Genomic DNA, 22,292 nt, shown 5'->3' on the forward strand with positions numbered 1-22,292 from the left:
ATGAGATTGCCAAACAGCATTTTCTCTCATCTGCTTTGCTTGTTTGTACACTAAGGACAGCAAAGCTTTCACCTTGAGATGAGACGGTTTGGGGGCTTCCCATTCCCAGACTGAAGTCCTCTGGCTGGAAGGGAGTGCGGTTGTGTCACCGTGTGCTCTTGTTGTGTTGTTCCTGTTTTTCAAAAAAAAAGTGCTGACAGGATGCAGTCAAAACGTGGATACCTTGGTCAGTGTTCTGGCTTCTTGGTGTGAGTAGCTGCAGCTTAGATGCTGAAATTCTGTTCGGGGGGGTGGAGGGGGGAGTGAGGGCTGGAGCATCCTGCACAGAGAGAGGTTGGACCGTATGAGCTGAGGTGTAGCCTGACACAAAACATACTGGGTTATAAGTATACAGTCCCCAGGGAGACTAGCTACAGCCAATGTCTACAGGGAGAGATAATGTGGGCTTCTCCTGAGAGTCGTGGTTCCCAAACTGTGGGTAGGCACCCCTTTGGGTGTTGAAGGTCCCTTACACAGGGGTCGCTTAAGACCATCAGAAAAACATGATCCATAACAGTAGTGAAATTACAGTTATGAAGTACCAACAAAAGTTATTTTCTGGTTGGGGGGTCACCACAAAATGAGGAACTGTGTTAAAGGGTCTCAGCAGTAGGAAGGTGGAGAACCATTGCTTTAGAGCCATCAGTATTGAAAGAAGCCCCATTTCGTTTGATGAGGACATTGAGAGCCTATCTGTAGCACGCTGGGAGGTGGCCTCTTGGTTTTACGCACCTCGTGTTGTATACTCCCAGTGTGGGGGTGCGGGTCCCGAGGGAGGCCAAGGCTGGAAGACAGTGGGAGTGGCAGATTGCTGGGGCAATGGCAGGGGAAAGGACTTCTGTCTGGGCTCTGTGGTGTTAAGCAGGGAACCAAGATACCATTTTGAGTGAGTCAGGGTCCCTGAAGATAGGGCATAGGCCTTGGGCACTTGTCTTGAGGTGATCTTGTTCCAGACCTCCTAAATCAGAATAAAGATGGGTGAGATATGGGGAAATGGATATTTTCTGTAAATTCCTCAGTGAGCTTTTAAATAATCTTGCAGTTTATTAACCAGAGTACTAGAAGGCCTTCAGATTAGATACTCAAGAGTGTGTACACAAGCACCCTCTAAGTGCCAGCTAAGGGTAAAAATAAATAAATCAATCAATCAGATGGATAGGTAATGGCAGTCTCTTTTTCTGGTTGACTCTGCCATATAGTGTCAACATGACAAATTGAGCCACAGTCGCAGCCCTTAGGGAGCCAGCCGCAAAGAGTCCACAAACAAGTAGACCACGGTAGTGATTGCCAAATTACCAGATACAGACAACTCCAAAGAGAGTCTGTCATGGTGGGATAGCGTGGCAGGTAGGAAGAAAAGGGAGGGGAATGCCGGTGCTCATCTGGCTTGCTTTGTTGCCCCTTTTGCAGTGTGTTTCCGTAGGATGATGTCTAATAGGATCCCGGGGCCTGGGAATGTTGGAGCAGGGAGGGGGTGAATGAACAGATGCAAAGGGAGGGTCTCTTGGGCTTGCTGATTGTGTATGTCGAGTTGGGAGTGTATGCTCGCAATCGTGCAGACTGATGGAACTAGAGCCGTGAGTGGATGTCTGGGAACTGACCTGTATTCTGGGTTTTCAGCAAGGTTCCTGCCCGCTCTGTTTCACAGCAGCGTGAGATCTACGTACACTTCCTGGAAACACAAAGGGACGGGAGGTGCCATAAAATCCCTTCCTAGAAACCAAATGTGAATGTTTCGCGTTCTGTAATTGCACACTCATGGATGAAGGCACCTTAAAATAGTTCTTATTATCCATCCCACCCCATGTGGGTGGTCGCCATCTTAGCCCAACTGAAGTGGGACCTGTGTGATTGCAGAGAAGGGAAAAATGAGTGTTCTCTAAAACAAGATGCGTATTCTCTATTGTGTGAAAAGGAGTTAGCTTGGGAAAACCTCACTTAAGTTGTGCAGACCTCTCTCTAGCTTGCTTCTCACAAGGCCATGTGGAGAGGCAGGGGTAATTGTCATTCCCAAGAGGATCATCACCTGCTGCTCAGTCTGCCTGCTGATTTTGGATACCCTACAATGAGGCCTTTGGAAGTAAACCTGGGAAACATGAGCAGGCTAGCCAGAGCCATTGTCTAGGATCTAGGGCTGGATCGAAGTAGCCTTTAGACCATTCCTTCATTTTTCTTTGAAAGGGAAAGTATGTCTTTGTGTGAAATGTCACTAAGTCTGGTGTGATTGATTACCGAAATGGCAGGGTTGTCTGCCTTGGGCTTTCCATTTCTTTCTGGCATGGACTTAGGAAGGGAATGTCTGTTGTTATTTGTTGGCTTGTTGGCTGTTTTCTCACTGGGCTAGAGGCTCCAGGAGGAAGAAGCTGATGTTAGTCTCTTAGCCTCCACGGGAGCCTAGCTCTTGCTTGAGCAGTCAAGCAGCATGGGGCTAGCACATCTTCACAGACCCTGCCTGTGCAGTATCCCAGGCATCCCCGGGATAGCTCTATGGTGCTTCATCCTGTTCGGATAGGCAAGATATCTCCCATCATTCCCTGGGTAGACATGTAACACAGTTAGGTCTCTGCCCTGCTGCCCTGGGATCCTAAGCCATCGGGTGATGTATTCCACATAGACCCATTCCACAGAGGGTGTCGATCTGAGGAGGGCTCTACTGAGGAGGGCTGTGGGCTGAAGTGATGGGGAATGGGATGGCCTGTGCTGGGGACAGGTGGGCTGCTGAGATTCTTCAGTGCTAATTTCTTGTCTTTGGTTCCCAGCAGTTGTCTTCTTTTCTGCTTAGAGGCCTCTCTGTGTTTCTGATGTTCACCTCGTTCATCTTGTTCCATTTTCTAGGCCTTTTCATCCGCATTCCTTTATGCTTGGTTCTGTTTCGTGTCTCAGAGAGGAACAGCCCAGCCATGCAAGTAGATCTCCTGTGTGAAGCAAACCACAACTCTTTGTTTCCTCTCCCCCAACACACCATATTTTCCATTCTGAACTTCCATTCTGAAGCCAAGACACCCTGGCTATCTACAGCCTGTATGCAGGCTGGTTTAATCCAGCAGTCACTTCCACAATCGAGTGTCTGTCATTCTCTGTTCATTAGCATTTAAGACATTTAAGATGAAAAAAAGCTCATATAAGGTCCAAACTCCCTGTCTTATATAATCTTTTCCATCCTCACAGGGCTATCCTTTTTATATTTTATTCTCTCTATTATTTTAAAATTGTTTGTTAATATTATTCTTTTATGACTGTCTATACCCACTTTCTACTGTACCTGTTTCAAGGTTTTCTTGGTCTGGACTGCTTGCTTTACACAGTGCCTGCGGCCATGCGCTCGCAATGATCTCTGACATTTGAGCCAAACCTTAAGCTTCTAAGTCACAGCTAGGCCCTCCCACTTGCACATGGCCTGGTGACTGACCCCGCCTCCTTTGGGTAGGTGAGGGAGGAGCCTCAAGCCAGAGGCAGGGCCTAGAGCCTGTCTATCCACCCCAGGGCTTTTCCTAGTCACCTGCCACCAAGTAGTGTGCAGCCTGCTGCTTGTAAACCCCTCAAGAGACTCCTTTCTCATGTGGCATGTGGATAGTGGAGCCTCCACATTGGATGCCATAACTGTTGACACTCCTGCCGCTTCTGGTTTATAACACATAGTCTGTCTTCTAGATAGGGTCTAGAAGCTTCTGAGTCTGACGTACCCCTGTGTATTGATGTCCTATGCTGTCCGTGTAACTTGAGTCCTTGGTTCAGCTCCAGACCCAAGTCTAGGTACCTACTTGTACCAGGATCTGCACCTCTGTCCTGCTGTATGTACACGCTTGATTTTCTCTCTGTCCTCGTTAGAAGGGGACTTCAAAGTCATCTAGAGTGGGGTTCCTGGTAGGCAGGTGCAGAAGTGAAACCCTGGGAGGCAGAGATGAGTCACGACTGGCACAGCCTGAAGTCTGTCCACATGGCCAGACCTCTTCCCAGCAGCTGGTGTTTGGGGACATTCCAGTCTCACCAGTGATGGAGTGACCGGCCACCTACTGGCACTTCTACAAAGTGCTTTTCTTACCCTCCCTCAGTTCGCCTGGGAGCAGCCCTCGCGGCAGGGGCCATAACTCATCACTGTTATTTTTGCCTCTTTTTACAGATGAAAAGATAAGGTTTGGAATAGCCAGGCTATCTGCCCACAGTCAGGCAGGATAGAGAGCATGGTGCACATTCCCCGTGGTTCTCTGGGACCCTGAAAGCCATCTGCTGCTTTGCAAATTACACAAGAGCACATAGGCATTTGAGCCAGGCTGCTGGCGCCGTATAACAAAAGGCTGAGAATGTGGGTCTTGTTCAAATGCTTGTCTAGTCTACAGGATGTCCTGGGTCCTGTCCCTCCACCGCACTGGGTGTAAAGCCAGGTACGGCGATACACACCTACCCATAGTCCCACAACCCTGGAAGCAAGGTCACGAAGATCAGAGATTGAAGATGATCCAAGGTGACAGAGTTCTAGGCCAGCCTGGGCTACATGAGACCCTGTTGCTATCGAAAGGCATGGACAGGTCTGCCTCCTTTGACATAAAATTTTTAAAAAAGTAATTGTAGAATATATTCAGTATGAAAAACATGTCCTCTCAAGTACTTTTAAGTGTACCATTCAGCAACACTAAGTTCATTCTCATTGCTAAGCATCCTACATATATATATATATATGTGAAATTCTGAACCCATGATCCAGCGCCCTCCCTTCTCCAGCTGGTCCTGGGGAAACACTGCTCTGCTTCCTGTCTTTATGGCTTTTCTGCTCTCTTACCGAGTAGAATCACACAGTATTCTTTCTTCTGGAACTAGCTAATCTCACTGTGTGGTAGCCTATATCAGTCGGTATCTTCCCCTTGAATTTTGAGGAATGTTCTTTGGAAGTTCAGCCGTATTTGGGGCATCCATGTATCTGTTTGTGGACACTTGGGTTCTTGCACTTCACGTTAGGTTCTGAAGTGTGCCATTGCAAAGTACTACAGGCTGGGTAGCTTAAATAGCAAAACCCCAGGAAATCCAAGGTTAAAGAGCCAGCAGTGTTAGTTTTCCCAGAGACCGTGCTCCCTGACTTGTAAGAAGTTGGCATTCAAATGGGACTCTCATAGAGCCTTCGATATATGACTGTCCCCATGGCCTCTGGCTTTTCTGGGGACATCAGTCTTATTGGGTTGGGTTCTGATCCTTAAGGCCTCTTTAACTTTACTTACATCTTTAAAGGCCCTATCCTTAAGTTTAGTCACACTGATAACAGAGCTTCAATAGGGGAACTTGAAAGGCAAAATTCAGCCTATAACACCTCTCTAAGCTCTTGAAATGCTGTAGATGGGGGTGTGTACAGATTGTCCAAGCCTTCGCTTTCAATTCTTTTGGGTACATACCCAATGATGGAGTTGTGTTATATGGTATTTGTATTCTTAGGCTCTTCAGGGTCCTGCAGTGACCCATCAGGTCACATCTATGGCATTGTCTAACTCTGTAGTGCAGTTCCGTGCTCTTGAAGAGCCCACGCTGGTTTCCTTGGAATCATCCTTGGTGTCCACCAGCTGACTGGACACCAGTGACTAGATTCTTCTGGAAGCCTGGTGCCTTTGTTCCTTTCTGCTTCTCCACTCAGCAGCCTTGAACTCTCAGCTGCGGACCTGTCCCAGAGGGAGAAGAGGGCCATGGAAGTCATCTATTCTTAGGCTACGCTGCTTTGGCTCAGCTGTGGTTATTCTGAGGGCTGACAGTGGTGTTCCTATAAGTTCATGAGCATATCTGTGCGTGGCAGAGGAGGGACCTGAGCTGCAGAGGTGCCCCCCCGACTTCCAAATGCCTGAGGAAGTTTCAGACCTCCCCTGGAGAGCAATCATCACGTAGAGACACTGCTTGTAGCATCAGCCCAGTGGATGAAGGCATGGGGCTGGGGGAGCTGGTACCAGTAGAACGGGAGAGAATGATGTGGGAGGAGATAACTGGGCTAGGTGTGCATATGAGAGCGTATATAAGGCAAGGGTGTGACTCACTGGCACAGTGTGGAAGGCTGGAGGTTGATGTGTGGGTATTGGGCATGCATGAAGGAGAGGAGGGTACGGGGGCAGTCAGAAGGAGGGGTATGTGTGGGACAGGAGGAAGAGTGCGGGGGGGGGGCTTATGTGAGAGTGATAGGTAGAGTGTGGGGTGTGTGTAGAATTGGGTATGTAAGTGGGGGTCGAGGTTGGGACGAAAAGACATATACAGTGTGAGCTAGGGCATTCAGGGCTTAGGGTCTATGTGTGAGTGTGGTGTTGGAAGCAAAGGTGTGGGGGGTTGTGTGTGTGTAGGTATATGGGACAGGCAGGGGCGGAGCTGTGGAGTGGGGTGCTCCAGTGTGAGCCTGTGTGGCATCTGTGAGGGGGCGATTCGTGTGAGTACGGCGGCGTATGTGGGAAGATTTGGGTAGAAGGACCCATTGCTCTGCTCCCCCTGGCTGCCCTGCCACAGCTGGAGGCAGGTGGGCGGAGTTGCTCCTGGGATTTGCTGAGCTGTCCCACTGTGGGGTCGCCATGCCCAGCCTGGACGCAGGCATGACTCATCTTCACCTGCTATGGGAATCAGTTTTCTGGGCTGCTGCATCATAGGTGCGTCAGTCTGCATGACTTGTTCTTCCTAAGAACCTGGGAGGATTTCAGCTGCGACATGAAGGGGTAGGCGGGAAAGGAGCAATTGCTCTCCCTCCAGTAGCTGAGTTAGGCGAAAGGGACCAGGGTTGTCTCCCTGGACTCTGATCTCCAGAGGAGGCAGCGCGGCATCCCCTGCAAGAGAAGTAACTTTAGAAGGCGCATGCAGCTGCCTGAGGGAGCCCAAAAGCCCCTCCTTGAAGCCAGACAGCCGCTGCAGCAGTAACTCTTTGTGTGCTGCGGTCTGCCGCAGTCGGTGTCTTGGAGGGACGCTGGTGTTTATGAATGGTAGCCTGGGAGTGGCCTAATATCCAGCTCCTGATGTCAGTACAGTGAATGAAACCATTGCTGAGCGTAAAGCCTCTCTCCACTTGGGAAGCAGACACCTTCGGAGATTGGCTCTCCAGATGCAGTGTCTCTTGCTGACGACATCACAGGTCCCATGTGTCACAGATAAACCGTATACGTTGGGATTTCAATGAGCCAGAAATTGAGCCTGCACGTGGACAAATGCGCAGCTCTGACTCAGGGATCAACTCCTTTACCCGAAGCAGCTGTGGTCAGCCGGAGACCCCGTTCCTGCCAGGCAGCCGGCAAAGGTGCTGGAGAGCCGCAGACCCAGCGCTGTGTGTCAGGCATTCACTTAGCTGGCTTCATGTTCTGCTTTTGTTGGCAGAATTCCTTGCTGAAGCTCCAAGCCCTCGAATCTGGTCTGTGCTCTGCGTTTCTGACGACCCAGGAAGAAGATGGCCAGGTGCACGGAGTTAAGGACCCAGCCCCAGCTGCCACGCAGAGTGTGCCTGCCGACGGCGGCATGGATTCTGCAGGTAAGAGGCAGAGTCTGGGGGGATGTCCCAAGCGGTACTCTGGAAACATCTTAGCCTCCACCTGGTCCCCTGAGGGAAATGATGCAGCATCAAAGCCCAAGCCAAGGGGCTGGTGAGGGGGAGCATGAGGATTTAGGACTAGCTGTGAGGCAGACTTAACAGGGAGTGAGCTGAAAGCACGGATCACAACTTCTCGTCATTTTTCTGGTTGTCCTGTGAGGAGCAGTGGCGTTCTCTTATATTACTGGATGTAGATGGTCTGTTCTCTCTTCAAACTTAGAGTGCTTTTGAGGTCCAGAGAGCCAGGGGACTTTGCACTCTCCTCCAGTAGGATGATCATAAAATAGAAAATGCAGGGGTGAGTGTTCAGCTCTCGGCTCATTCTGATCACGTATCCTTGTTCTTGCTGCTTCTGTGTTTTTATTTCAAAAAGTCTCAAAATGGGTCTGATTGTGTTTGTGCGTGTGGGGGGAGGAACGGGGTTCTAGTTTTAAATGCGGGGATGGCTGATTGGTTAGACCAGAAAAGGCAAATTAATTCTCTCAGGAAGAATTAGAGAGGAAGGAAAGACCAATTTACTTGAGTAGAAACGAACCGGGGAAGCTTATCCTTTCGACAATTAAATAGGCTAGAGGCTCACGGACAGCAACCTGGATGCTGGACTGGAAAGGGCTTAGGTGAGCTAGCTGCAGGAGAGGCTTCTAATCTCCAGGAGCTGGAAGAGGAGATTGAAAATGGCAATTTGATTCAGAAGCACGAACGGCAGCCCTCAACACACTTCCTTTTAAGAACATCTCGTGTAGTCAAAGCAAGCCGGATGGAGAGTCATCTACCGTGTTGGAATTTATTTTGATAACAGCGGCTGCAGGAGCCTTTAAGGGTAGCTATTCCTGTTATTTGTATTCCTGTAATGTGGACACTCTCTTATGCATTTTGTGATAAAAACCTACTGAAGTGAACGGTGAAATTATACTCTTTGGCGGGAGGACCCGAGGCCTAGTGGGACACAGCTGGCGAGTGGCCAAAGACTTTCCTGTGGCCACGTGTCATTGACAAATGGTGGTCTTCTTGGCTGGTCGGTAAGCTCCCCTGCTGTATTGGTCACTGTGTCGGGGTCAAATACAGGTAGAATGGGGTAGGGGCCCAATCAGTGCCATTTAAAAAAAATTTTATTTAATTTTTACATACCAATCCTAGTTCTCCCTCTATCCTCTCTTCCCTCCACCCCTACCCCTCCATCCTCTCCTTAGAGAGGGGAAGGCATCCCCTGGGAAGTCCACTGAGTCTGTCCCATCACCTCACTGAGGCAGCACCAAGACCCTCCCCCTCCCCCTTCCCCAGGCTGGGCAAAATACAAGAGTCAGTTCATGCAACTCCAATCAATGTCTTAAGTCAGATTGTTACAGTGTGCCTCCTCTTCCTCAACCCTGTATTTTGTCTTTCCCAAGACAAATAGCATACATAACATGCACAGAAGTCTCAAGCAAAATTTAAATTCACCTTTGAGTTGTCTGATATTTGGTTTAGCTGTCCAAGTATATAGCATAGAGTCTTTAATATTTATTGTGCATTGGAGAGAGATGATTTTTTTTGGTGTTTTTATAATGATTTTTCATTTTTGGCTATCAAGATTATTGTGCATTATGGGTTGACTGGATTTTTGAACAAGCCTTAAAACCCCCTTGTGAAATGTAAATAAATTCTGAGCCTACTTAGGGGCTGCTGGCAGAGAGGCGCAGGCAATGCCTTCCGTGTTCAGTGGTTAGAGGCAGGAACAGACTCTGTGCCAGGGCTTGTGGTTTCCATACTGGGTTTTCGTTTTGTTTGCTTATTTTTTTTTAAATGCAGAAAATTTGGAAGTACTCCGAGCGCTGCCAGGTAGCTGGACTCTGAAAACTATAGAGAGCTAGGTGTTCTCACGGACCCCGAGAGGGTCTTCATTGAGCTGAGGAATTCTCAAGACGATCGGAATTTGTCAAGCGCTTTCAGGTATGCAGAGTATGGTTTGGTCCCACATACCTCCACGTCACAGGTTCACTGGAAGCCTAACATTTTGTGACTCACAGGCTCCTGTTTAGAACAGCAGTTTGGTTTTTGCCAATTAAAATGTAATTACATACTTTTGTTCCCATTCTTTCCTTCTAGCTCCTCCCACTACCCCCTTCAATTCCTGGCCTCCTCATCTTTGTTATAACTCCCCACCCCCTCCCCCCACACTCTTTCACAGAAGTTACCTAAGACCATCCCGCATATCAGATATTTATATTGTGATTCATAACAGTAGCAAAATCACAGTTATTGAAGCAGCAACGAAAATAATTTTATGGTTATAAACATATAACGTGAAGAACTGTACTAAAGGGTCTCAGTGTCAGGAAGGTTGAGAACCGCTGCCTCAGTTTAGTATTGCTTGCATGTATATTATTTCAGGGCTGACGTTTTGGTACTGGAGAAACTGATTAGGATGCTCCTCTCTCGGGGAAGGGCTACTTTTCTTGCCCTCAATATCCTAGAGTTGCCTCTAGTTCTTTGTGAGATTCCCCCCTTCCATGTCCATAGATTGATGAGCAGTTCTTAATTGGTAGGAAGTGTCTATATGAATTTCTGGGGTTATTTTTGAATATTTTGGAACTGTACATATGTGTGTATGTGAACCTGTGCATAAGTACACGTGTGTACATGCACATGTGTTTAAGTGTCTGGTGAAAAGAGGACTGCATAAGATCATAAATGGCCAACCGCAAGTTCATAAAAGATTATATTGACTTAAATTTAATTTTCTTAAAGTCTTACCTTCTAACCCATGCTTGGTATTAATATGAGAAGAACAAAATCTACCCAGTGATTTTTTTTTTAATAGCAATTCCTGGATATAATTTGCCACAAGTGACGACTAATGGTAAAATTCACTAATGTATATTGATGTCACTATAAAAAGTGATATCACTTTAGACTTATTAGTACATGACTTACGTTATTTAAATTTCACAGCACCTATGTTGATGGTCTGAGCGAAGAGTGGTAGCTCCTTGTCTGGTAGTTCAAATAGCGGTCTTTAACTTGATTGATGGGTTGTGGGCTGTAAATTCCTACTAACTGGTCTTTAATTGATTGATGGGTTGTGGGTTGTAAAATTCCTACTCACCCAGTCAGATGCTTGAAATGGCTCCCTGTTCTGGGAAGCTAGTTTCAAACTGCACCTGCCACTAGAAGGGATTTCCCGGTGTCCTGCAGGCACAATGTGTTCTCATGAGCACCATAACCACCAGCAAGATTTTTCCTCATGGAGGTTTGCAGGCTTTACCTTAGACCAATGGTTCTCAACCTGTGGATTGTGACTTTTTTTTTGTGTGTGGGGGAATCAAATGACTCTTTCACAGAAGTTATCTAAGAGTATCCTGCATATCAGATATTTATATTGTGATTCATAAGAGTAGCAAAATCACAGTTATTGAAGCAGCAGTGAAAATAATTTTATGGTTATAAACATATAACATGAAGAACTCTACTAAAGGGTCTCAGTGTTAGGAAGGTTGAGAACCGCTGCCTCAGTCAGTCTTGGAAGTCCTAGATTCATCTTGTTTTTACAAACGTTCTGTGTAACCGGATCCACTAGTTGAGTGGATAATGTTTTAGAGAATTTCAAGGCTCCTCCGACTACACTTTGTGTTATCCATGGACCACAGGGAACTTATGCCTCAGGATTTACGTACAGTCAGGGTCATCCATCAAGATCAAGGCGAGAAAGGTATTCTTGATGGTGCATGGCCAAGGAAAGGGCATAGACGAATCTTAAGCACACACGGATCCCTAGAGCAAAGTGATGGGGGTAATTTGAGAACATTGAAAGGACCGTGAACTGTTCTTGCTGATGGAGGACTGCCTGGTTTTGGGGTAAAATGTTTCTCAAATGCCGAGGAGTCACAGTCCCAGATAATCTTGCATAGGGCATCCTCCCTGTAACTTGCAAAAAAAGTAGTGTAAGAGAGAAACTGATATGGATTGACTCTAATTTTCTTGGTTGAAACCTTATTATCTGCAGTATAAAAGTCTTGGAGAAAGGGGCCTTATGGATGCAGCCCTCATGAATGGGGTACTTCCTATCAGAAGAGTCTGGAACGTTAGCTGGCTGGCTTTCTGTTACATTAGGGTACAGTTGAGAACCCAGATATTTGTAGCCTGGGAGAGGCTCTCTCAATGGCTTGACATTGCTGGGGCCTTGACCTCAGACTTCCCACCTGCAGAGCTGTGGGAAAGGAATTTTCCCTTGTTTACCAGCCCCTTAGTCTCTGGGAGTTTGTCCTAGCAGCTCAGAGTGACTGAAACAGAAATCGGTAGGGTAGATGCAAAACTCACTGTAGCCAGATCAGTGCTCATCACTTAAGTAAATATTTTCACTCTGGTGTGAGCGAGTGCCTATTCTAGTGTCATGGGGTGAAAAATGGCTTGAGGGTGGTCCTTATGATGGCTTTTCATTTTGAAGCGTGCACAAGGAAATCTACAAGGGTATCAGTTTTAAAAAATGCCCTTAAAACTATGGGCACAAAACTTCTCTATTTATTTTTAACAAAATGACGGTGCCTTTGGGATTATTTTCCAAGCCATTCCTGCCCATGTGAGTCATTTTCTCAGCTGTCCTTTTTTATATCTGTGTATTGTGTAAGAACTTAAGGACACTTTGGCATGCCGTGTAGCTGAGCATAACCCTTGTTCTGTCTCTCCAAGGATGCCTGAGAGACTGGGAGTTCTAGTGACCCCTGTCCCCAGAGATAGTGGAACATCCATGGCTACAAATATTCTTTCAGTGGTATATACTTCCTTTTTCTAAGACCTTGATTTATAAGTTCTCCATTTGAGTTAGGACACTGATGTATACTATCTGTTTTCTCTGGGTGATCTTTGTCTAAGTTAAAGCAAACACTGTCTTCCATTTCTTCTTCGAGACACTGTTCTTGACCAGAGTTGCAAATTGCTTGGAATTTTCAGTGAATCGCTATATGACAGGGTTACACACCTCAGAATGCAAAATTAAACTGTAGAGATGGTGCTAGATGCTGGACAAGCTGCCCCGAACTTGGCACCGCAGCAGGGTGTCACGAAATGTTCTTGTTGTATGTGCAGCTTATAGTTGGATTTGTAGAAAAGAAAAACATCTCAGGTGTCCCAGTAGGTGGCCTTCATCATTCATACGACTTGTTCTTTCTCTGTCTGAGCGCCAGCTTCAGATAGGCTATGAGTGTGGGGTTAGAGAGGATCTTTATCATTCCAACCTCAGGAGCACTTATGGTCCCCCAAAAGCCTCTTAGATGCTCTATCACTTATATGGTTACATAGAACTGCATGGACTTTTGCGTGTTTATAGACACTTGCAAACCTTTCTTGAACCTTTTATATTTTATGATTAATTATTAATTATATTTGAGGCAAGGTTTCTCTGTGTAACAGTTCTGTTCTGGAACTTGCTCTGTAAAGCAGGCTGATCTCAAACTCAAAGTGCTGGGATTAAAGGCATGAGCCACTACTGTCTGGCATTTTTATATGTTATATTATATATAATATATTACATATTATATATAAAAATATATTTTTATGTTTATGAGTATTTTGCCCGTATGTATGTATGTATGTATGTATGTATGTGCACCATGTGTGCAGTGCCTATGGAGGACAGAAGAGGGTCTTTGGTCTTCTGGAACTGGAGTTACACAGCTTGTGAGGCTGCCATGTTGGTGTTGGGAACTGAACTTGGATCCTCTGTAAGAACAGTGAGATGCTCTTAACCACTGATTCACCTCTCGGAGCTGAGCCTTTGATCTTCTCAGAAGGTACCACCAGCTGCTTGAAGCTAAAAGAGATGGCCACTGCTGTGAAAAGTAGCACTAATTCATTTGTCTTCAGCTGGCCTTTCAGCTGGGCTCTATGTCGTGTGGCCTGTGTTGGACATATTTTGGCAACACTGGAGATGGATTTGCCGGTCACAACTGGGGTGGGTGGGTGTACTCCTGGCTGCAGGCCAGGGATTCCTGCTAAGTAGTCTATAATGCCCTCCCTGACAGAGAACTGCCAGCTCCCCATCGCCAAGGCTCAAGGGCTTGGAAGCGTGCCATAGAGAATTTGAGTGAATAGCAGCAACAAGGACTACCCGTGGTCTCTTCACTTGCTTCCAATGGGTGAATGGATTTTTTTTCTATCTTTTCCTCTCAATAACCAAGTGAGGCTGGTTTCATCATGATCCCTGGGTTAAAGAGGAGAAGATAGATAACTGTAGAGAGGCAGTGCAACTTGCTGCAAGTGCCACAGGTGGGGATTGGGAACAAAGGGGACAGGTTGGGACAACTCTTCTTTGCCAGCTAAGCTCTTATATTTCAAATGTTCTTGATCTTGAAATTAAGTTGGTAGCCTGTGTGCACTTCCTATAACTGCTTTGTTTTGAAACTGACCGCTTAAATCTATTCTTGGGCGGAAGCGTCAAGACCCACATTGGTGCTTAATTTGTTGTCTATTTTAGTTCTTTGTTCCCACAATCATTTTAGCTTCTCTGATCGGGGAGCTGCCCGCAGGCACTTCCTTTTGGCTTTCTTGAGTGTGCTGTTTGATTCCTGCTGGATTAAGTTAGAACGTTATGCATGAATATGAACACAGGTGGTTTAATTCTGCCAAATGTTATCATTCATGGGTGTGGGACAGGACAGAATGAACAGGGAACCCCGTCCTCAATTCTCATAACAGCATGGAAAGCTACAATGGTATCAGTTAAAAAAAATAAACTAATGCCTTTTAAACTATGGGCATAAAGCTTTTATTTTAACAAAATGATACCTTTAGGATCGTTTTCCAAGCCATTCTTGCCGGTATAGCTCACTGTCTCCAGGAGTCCTGTCATAGCTGTGTATTCTGTGAGAACTCAGAGTCTGCTTCCCATCAAGCTAATAACTCAGTGCTTCTTACATGTTGAGAGCAGATGGGTCAGTTCCCTCCGGCTCCATCACCCACTGGCCCATACTGCGAATCATCTGCCATTGTGGTGCCTCCCACGGTTTGAGACCTTGACCTGAGGCTATTTGGTGTTTCAGTCATTGAAAATGTTCCTTAGCTGTGGCTGGAGAGATGGCTCAGCAGTTAAGAGCACTGACTGCTCTCCCGCAGGATCCTGGTTCAATTCCCGGTACCCATATGGTGGCTCACAACTGCCTGTAACTCCAGTTTTAGGGGATTCCATGCCTTTTCCTGGCCTCCTTGGGCACCAAAAACATATGTGGCATCCATTAAGTAAGACAGCCATACACATATTTTAAAAAAAAAAAACAGCACCTACAAACTCACACTTACGACTACATTTTTAGACGCTGTTTTAAAAATGTAAAATAAGATTAATCTAGGATCTGTTTGCAAGCATTGGTACTGACATGTCTGTCAAAAAGATATTAATTCAGCTTTGCCCTTTGCTACATATGTCAAGAGAGTTTGCATTCATCGCAAAACATGACCCACTTATTTGGTTTTGTTTTTAAATAACCTTGGTATGAAATTTAGGCCATAACCTTCTCGAAAGGCCAGATGTGTTTGTTGTATTACTTATTGTTCAGCTTTGTTCTGAAATAATAGCCCCGAGTAACCTCTTCATGAACTCATTTGGTGACCTTGCACAGCCTTTTTAATCTTCCGTGCCTCAGTTTCCTTTTCTTTAAAATAGCAGAAGAGGCGCTATTGAGTTTTGTTGTAAAGTTACACAGAGTAATACATGTGAAACACTCCCTATATCAATCATGGTGAATATTCAAGAAATGTTAGCTATTATTTTTAACTTTTAAGCTAAATTACTTTGGTGTGTGTGTGTGTGTGTGTGTGTGTGTATGTGTGTGTACATCATGTCTTTATGAACTTGTGGAGGTCAGAGGGGAACTTTTCAGGAATAAGTTCTCTTTCAATGTCGTTCCTGGGGGACTGGATTCAGGCTTTTAGACTCAGCAACACGTGCCTTTGCCCACAAAGCTTTCTCTATAGCCTAGCTATCATTATTTAACAGGTGGGCATTCTCGCCCAACTCAGAATTTATTTTCATGAGTTCCACCTCATGATGATTGCCTTTGTCTTTAAATACCGACTGTCTCATCATTTCTAAGATTTCCAGGGTGTGGGAGCAACGTCCCCAGTTCCTTTTGCAGGTCTCCTCGAGAGTCTTGAATGATTGACATCTTACTAGTTTCCTGAAGCAGAGACTGTCTATAACGGCAATCATCTATGGAGCAGATGGCTGGATAATCACCACTATTAAAGTTGAAACTACATTTGCTGCAATAAAATCTAGCCTGCGCTCTGCCCATGACGTCACCTGGCTCTATGAGTTCTGCTAATTTTTCCCCCTGTGATTTTATAATGATCTTCTTACCGTTCAAAGAAAGTGTTACCTTGACCTTTTGCTCACCAAAGGAAGCGTTTCAGAATGTATAGTCGGTCATGTCCCTGTCTTAGGTCGTTTCTACGGCCACCCTTAGAAGGGAAAAGAACGTGAGTCCTATAACCCAAATTGGCAGGTAGTTCTTTAACCTTCTAGCCCAACCCAGAATTCCTTTCATCTGCTCTGCTGCTCCTGGCCACCTTGGCATGGAGATACCTTCCTCTGTCCTTATTGGTCTCTTAACCAAGGAAGTCCACCTGTTCTGCAGCAGCCGTTAGGTTGGGATACTCTAGGTTTACCCCGTTCTCTCTGCTGCCTCCCCGCTGCCCTGTTAGCTCTTTAGAAGCTCCAGTACTGCATGCTTACAGTGAAAGCCAACAAAATCCACCAGATATTTTGGGTTGGTGTCCTAGTTTGCTTTCGGGTGCTGTGATAAAATGCTGACCAGAAACCACCCTGGGGAGAGAAAGGTTGATTTCACCTTAGGCTTTTACAGCCTGTCATGGGGGAAGCCAGGGCAGGAGCCCAGAATTGAAGCAGGGGGTGTGGAAGAGCATTGCTCTGCAGATGCTGCTGTCTGGCTTGATTTTCCAACATCATGTCGAGCTACTTCTCTTATACAACTCAGCCATGCCTGCCTGGGGATGGCGGGCTGGGTCCTCCTCCATCAGTTATCAATGAAAATGCCTCACAGATGTATCCGTAGGCCATTTTCACCTGGACCAATAAATACATCAGTTAAAGTTCTCCCTTCCCAAGTGACTTTAGGTTGGTATCAAGTTGACAGATGAAGGTATCTGTGACCGTTGGGTTTGTTTCCATAGCCCTCCTTCTGTGGGTGACAGTACTGCCCCTTCCCCATGTTTGTTCTGAGACCGCCAGGGCCAGAACTCTTAGGCTTGGAAATCACCAAGATCGTGGACACACGTTAGGCTCCTTTCACTCCCCAAACCAGCCGAGGCTGGTGTTTGGCCCTTGGACTGTATCTGAATGTTACCTGTGAGCCCACCACAGTGGCAAACCCAAGAGTGAAATCAACGAGTCTGCAAGCCCCCCGGCTTATGGACTGTTCTGCCACATCTGAGCAAGCCCTCTCAGGCTTTTGCGGAGATTTATTTAGCGTTTGAGTTGATTTTAAAAATCCACATTAGGAAGATACATTTTTGAATCCGGCTGACTCACTGTAACGTAACAGCTGCTTCTGCCTGAGGTTGCAGCCAGAGCAGAAGTGGTCTCCTGGTCTCCATCTCCTGGAGGTAATTATTTCTCTGCTCTGTCTTCCCTGCTGGGCAGTGAGTGGGCTGCCAGAGACACTTCAGCTTGCAGCGACAGAAATGTGTCATCCTCTGCTTGAGGAACGGGTCGGAGCCCGCCCCTCCTCACCGCGCCCCCCCCCCCCCAGATGGGTCAGCCTAGCTCTACACCTTCCCTACTGAACTGAAAACTAGTCTCACACGACTGCCCTCGTGCAAAACTCCCAGAACAAGTGTTAGGACATAGTGAGTCACTCCACAAACACTCAGTGTTCTTCTTTGAAATTAACCGCTGATGAGGTCCAAGATGTTGAGGCATAAATTGATTGACAGCTCTCACAGTGTACCCCATAGATGCTCCTAGGAGGGTTTCAGAATAATATTTACCTTCCTTATTTTATCATAACTATTAAAATAACAGTTCTCAGGGAGATAACATATCAGAGTTATATGCCTTATCCTAATGTCTCACTAAGGATGCATGAACAAACTTTGGGGTTGTTTTGGAGATTTTTTTTTTCTAACTGGCTCTATAATTTATTTATTTTTATTAAGGATTTCTGCCTCCTCCCTGCCACCACCTCCCATTTCCCTCCCCCTCCCCCGATCAAGTCCCTCTCCCTCATCAGCTTGAAGAGCAATCAGGGTTCCCTGACCTGTGGGAAGTCCAAGGACCGCCCACCTGTTTTGGAGATTTTTAACACTGAGCTCAGGGCTTATGCTAGTCCAGTGCCTGGCCCTCAAGCTCATCCCTAGCCCAGCACGGAGAAGTTTAAGATGAATTTATTTTACTGTTGATTAGTTTAATAGGTATGGGTAGCCATTCAGATGAACAACTTCTTTGACATAATTCTCCCGATTAAATTGAAGATTTAAAAACTAAGTTGCAATCATATCTACACACACACACATGCCATATAAAACATAGGTTGCATTGATATGCTAGAAGTTTATTAGGATGTGACTTAATGTCATCCTCTCTTAGCCTTGTGAGGAAGGCATCATTAGCCTCCTCATTCAGTAGGTGGAGAAACCAGTTTAATATTTCCTTTTTGGATCAAAGAGTAAAAGTGCTTGCCGCCAAAGCCTGGCCACATGAGCTTGACCCTTGGACTCACATTATGGAAAGAGAAAACCAGTTTTGGAAAATTATACTCTGACTCTTGCATGCCACACACGTGGGGGGCCACACACACACTCACACTCAGTCACACATGCACGCGTGCGCACACACGCACGAGCACACACACGCATGCACGTGCGAGCACACACACACACAATATGTTAAAAACTTCTTTGTAGTCTGTTTCTGTTAACCAGTGAAAGACCTAGGAGTCACACTAACAATGTCTGCTCTGTTGTACCTAATGTCACCCCTCTAGAAGAGGCGGGACCAGCGGGGATGGAGACCATCAATGAGGGTGGACTTAAGTCTTTGGCAGTAACCAACTTTATTCGGGGCCTCAGACAGTTTATACTCTGAGGGTTAAGAAAGGACACATAAGTAAAGTTTTCATGACTTCAAGCTGTGTACAATCAGCAAGATAAGCCCCACGTGGCAAAAGCATGTTTTCCCGTAGAGGCACATGAAGGATGGTTTAAACATTCAGTTGAATAACAGCAACAATCAATAATGAGGAATCTGAAGTGAACTCCCTTCTGTCCACCAGTGGGAGGAGCATGGAAACACATTTCAAGAACGATGCCATGTTTCGAAGGAACTGGGGTCGCAAGACTCTTGTCTGTCTGTGGCTCGTTCTCATAAGCACTTAGGATTCCCACAGGACTTCATTGCTGGGTTGTTCGGACCGGCTAAGTTGTCTTCCCCTCCATCTTCTAGGAACCCCGTGCCTCATGTTTTACGTTAACTTGGGGTTTCTTTTTCTAAAGTTTAAGGTACATTTATTTGTATTAGAGATTTTGGAAATTTCAAAGAAGAATTTCTGGTTGTATGAGCGCTTAGCATGAGGTCCATCCTTTGACCATTTGTCAGTGGGGTTCCAGCATTGCTGGCTGGTAGAGCAGATCTCGTCTGTGTGTCTTTCCACAGCTCCGCATGGCTGATACAAGGAAACAGAAGGAAGCCACAAAACTGGCAGAATCCCCCCACACAGTATAGACTTACCAGACTCTTGGCTCCTGGCACCTTCCTCTCCACCATGACATTTCCCTGGCAAGCTCCCTCTTCCTTTGGAAGAAACAAACATTCTGTCCTCAGGATCCTTGAAAAGCCACCAAGTTCAAGGTGGCCACACACTTTTCCCTGTGGGGTTGGAAGAGGCTGCCAGCTCTGTTCCCAGATGGCAGCTCTGCCATGATCTGTTTTGAGCAGAGAGCTCAGTGAATCTATCTACACAAGTATACACGCAGATAAACTTGCCAAGTGATTTAATTAAACTTGTTCTCAATTATAGTGGCATTTCAGTTATGTTTTAATAAATAAAACTTGCCTGAAGATCTGAGAATAAAACAGCCCCAATTGTCACCCTTACAGACCAGGTATTGGTAATATACACCTTTACTCCTAGTAGCCACACTAGTTTGCCTTAGAAACCAGGTTTTTAATCACAGTGGTGCACGCCTTTAATCCCAGCCCTAGAGAGGTTTATATGATGGGAGGAAACAGCTCTGGACACACAGTCTCATTCTGAGATTCCTAGAGGCAGGATCACCATTTCAGACTTAGGCTGAGGTAAAATCCAGTGACGGGCTGCTTTGCTTTTCAGATCTTCGGGTTGAACCCCAATCTCTCTCTCTGAGTTTTACTAATTGTGCTTCACTCAATTCAAATGGTAATGTTGGACACGAACTAAGGCTCTACCAAATCACCAGTATTATTATCTTTCTAGATTGTGGTCTTTATATACGTGTGTGTGTACAATACAAATACCACATATATAATTATACACACATATACATATATACATACATGCACATCACACACAACCACACACTCATACACACACACATATATAAATGGGTTTTATAGTCTGTGGTCTAGCTAATCCAACAATGGCTGTCTACCAATGGAATGTCCAAGAATCCATTCGTTCTTCAGTGCATATGGCTGGATGTCTCAGCTGGTCTTTACTATATTCCAGAATCCTGAAGACGTAGGCTCTAAAGCTAGTGAAGGAATGGATTTGCCAGCGAAAATGAGAACAATTAGTCAAAGAGAGGACGCTTCCTTCTGCCATATCCTTTATATAGGTGACTCAAATTAGTGTGTCTTTCCCCCTTAACAGGTCTGGATTAAGGTATGTATTCCCACCTCAAATGATTAAATTTAAAAACAAAAAACCGCTCTGGGTATGTTGGCCCACACCTCTCATCCCAGCACTTAGGAGGCTGAGGGAGGTGGCTCTCTGAGCTTGAGGCCAGCCTCAAGCGTTTTAGTGACCCTCTGCTGGCATGTCTACCGGTGGCTCTCTGAGCTTGAGGCTGGCCTCAAGTGTTTCAGTGACCCTCTGCTGGCATGTCTACCGGTGGCTCTCTGAGCTTGAGGCTGGCCTCAAGTGTTTTAGTGACCCATCTACCTTTCATCTCCCTGTTAGCACAGGGGAAACTGACATCTGGACTGGACCTGGGGGAACTAAAGAGCTACCTTAGGGAAGGGGGAGAAGTTCACACGGAGAATCAGGGCCTAGAGCTGGCTTGCTGTGGGGAGGCAGTGCAGCAGCTTTTGTTTGTAGCTTTGGTTTATGAAATAGAGTGTTACATAATGTTTTGGAAGCAGAACAAAGTCATTCCTAACTCTACATTTTGGAGTTACTTTGTAATGTAACCTCTGGTTTTTCTCTTAGCCTGGCTGCCTTCTTTCTTTCCTCCCTCCTTCCCTTCCTTCCTCCTTACCCCCTCCCTCTTTCCTGCCCTCCCTCCTTCCCATTCTTGTCCTCCTCCTCTTCTTGTTTTTAGATTTTATTTTAATGTGCATATCTGTGTGTGTGCAGATAATGCCGTCCATATATGTGTGAGATTAGAGAATAGCTTGTTGGAGTTGGTTTTCTTCTTCAATCATGTGGGTCCCAGTGATTGAACACAGCTCATTCAGGCTTAGTGTTTACCCACTCATCCATCTTGCTGGCCCAGGGGCATTGCTACTGTGTTCTGAACTCTGTGGTTTTTGTTGGGCAAATTCTGTGCATCGTGCATGTTGGTTAAGTCCTCATTTTAGAGACTGACTCCTCATCCCTCTTTCTCTCTTTCCTTCCTCTCTTCCTACTTCCTCCCCTCCACTCCTGTCCTGACACATAATTCTGTTAGCCCTCCTTTTCCTCACAATATATCTTTGGCCAAATTCTATCTTATTCACTCAGCTCCTTTCAGTGTCCCCTCCGACTCATGCGAATGATAGGGAATGAGATCTTTGCGCGGTGCTCGCTTGAATAACCCATTCTGAAATAGTCTTCCAACATCCTTGTTGGTGGCCTTGTACTATTTTCTATCCAGCTTTTGTGAAAAAAAAAAAACCTTAGTGTTTTAAAAGAGTTTTATAGCTCCAGAATGGAGCCATGGCAGATACACTCTGTTATCACTGATGTTATGATCTTTATTTAGGAACGTGACAGCCTAAGGCTCTCTGTCACTTTTGTCTCCATCTCTCGTCTTGTTTCCCCAGACCCCATGGCAACTCATAAAGATGCGCAGAGTGACGCTGATGCTCCACCAGAAGACCTCCAGTCGACAGGCACCAGCAGGCTACTCTATCATATCACCGATGGTGATAACCCGCTGCTGTCACCGCGGTGCTCCATCTTTAGCCAAAGTCAGAGGTTCAACCTGGACCCCGAGTCAGCCCCGTCTCCACCCAGCAGCCAGCAGTTTATGATGTAAGAAAGCCCACTCTAACTGTCTTTATTGCATGTAGTTTTCCAAAGACATTCATAAGACTCAGTGAGACTCGGCTCCAAAATAGGGCATATGTGCCCATGGAATACAGCCGTGAGACCCTGTGATAAAGCAGGGTTCTCCCTCTTCAGTTGGGAATACCATCTCTGTACTGACATAAGTTTCAGGAAGAAAGGCTATGAGATACCTGTGGATGTTTTGGGTAGATTGAGAAGTGTGTGTCTATGCAAACATCTAGAGTGTTTTCTTTCTCTCTTTCTCTCTCTCTCTCTCTTTCTCTCTCTCT

At 45.9% G+C, this 22,292-nt stretch overlaps 1 protein-coding gene across 5 annotated transcripts in view; it reads left to right on the plus strand.

Moving 5' to 3' along the window:
* Window positions 1-22,292, plus strand: part of Fam13c (family with sequence similarity 13 member C) — a 98,696-nt gene that overhangs the window by 54,649 nt on the left and 21,755 nt on the right. For all 5 annotated transcript variants that reach the window (XM_005360159.3, XM_005360157.3, XM_005360158.3 and 2 more), the window contains 2 exons: window positions 7,357-7,507; window positions 21,777-21,987. In XM_005360159.3, coding sequence (XP_005360216.1) covers window positions 7,357-7,507; window positions 21,777-21,987 — 362 coding nt within the window. The remainder of the gene's footprint in view (window positions 1-7,356; window positions 7,508-21,776; window positions 21,988-22,292) is intronic.

Source organism: Microtus ochrogaster, linkage group LG2 (assembly GCF_000317375.1).
Source record: "Microtus ochrogaster isolate Prairie Vole_2 linkage group LG2, MicOch1.0, whole genome shotgun sequence".
Lineage (NCBI taxonomy): Eukaryota > Metazoa > Chordata > Mammalia > Rodentia > Cricetidae > Microtus > Microtus ochrogaster.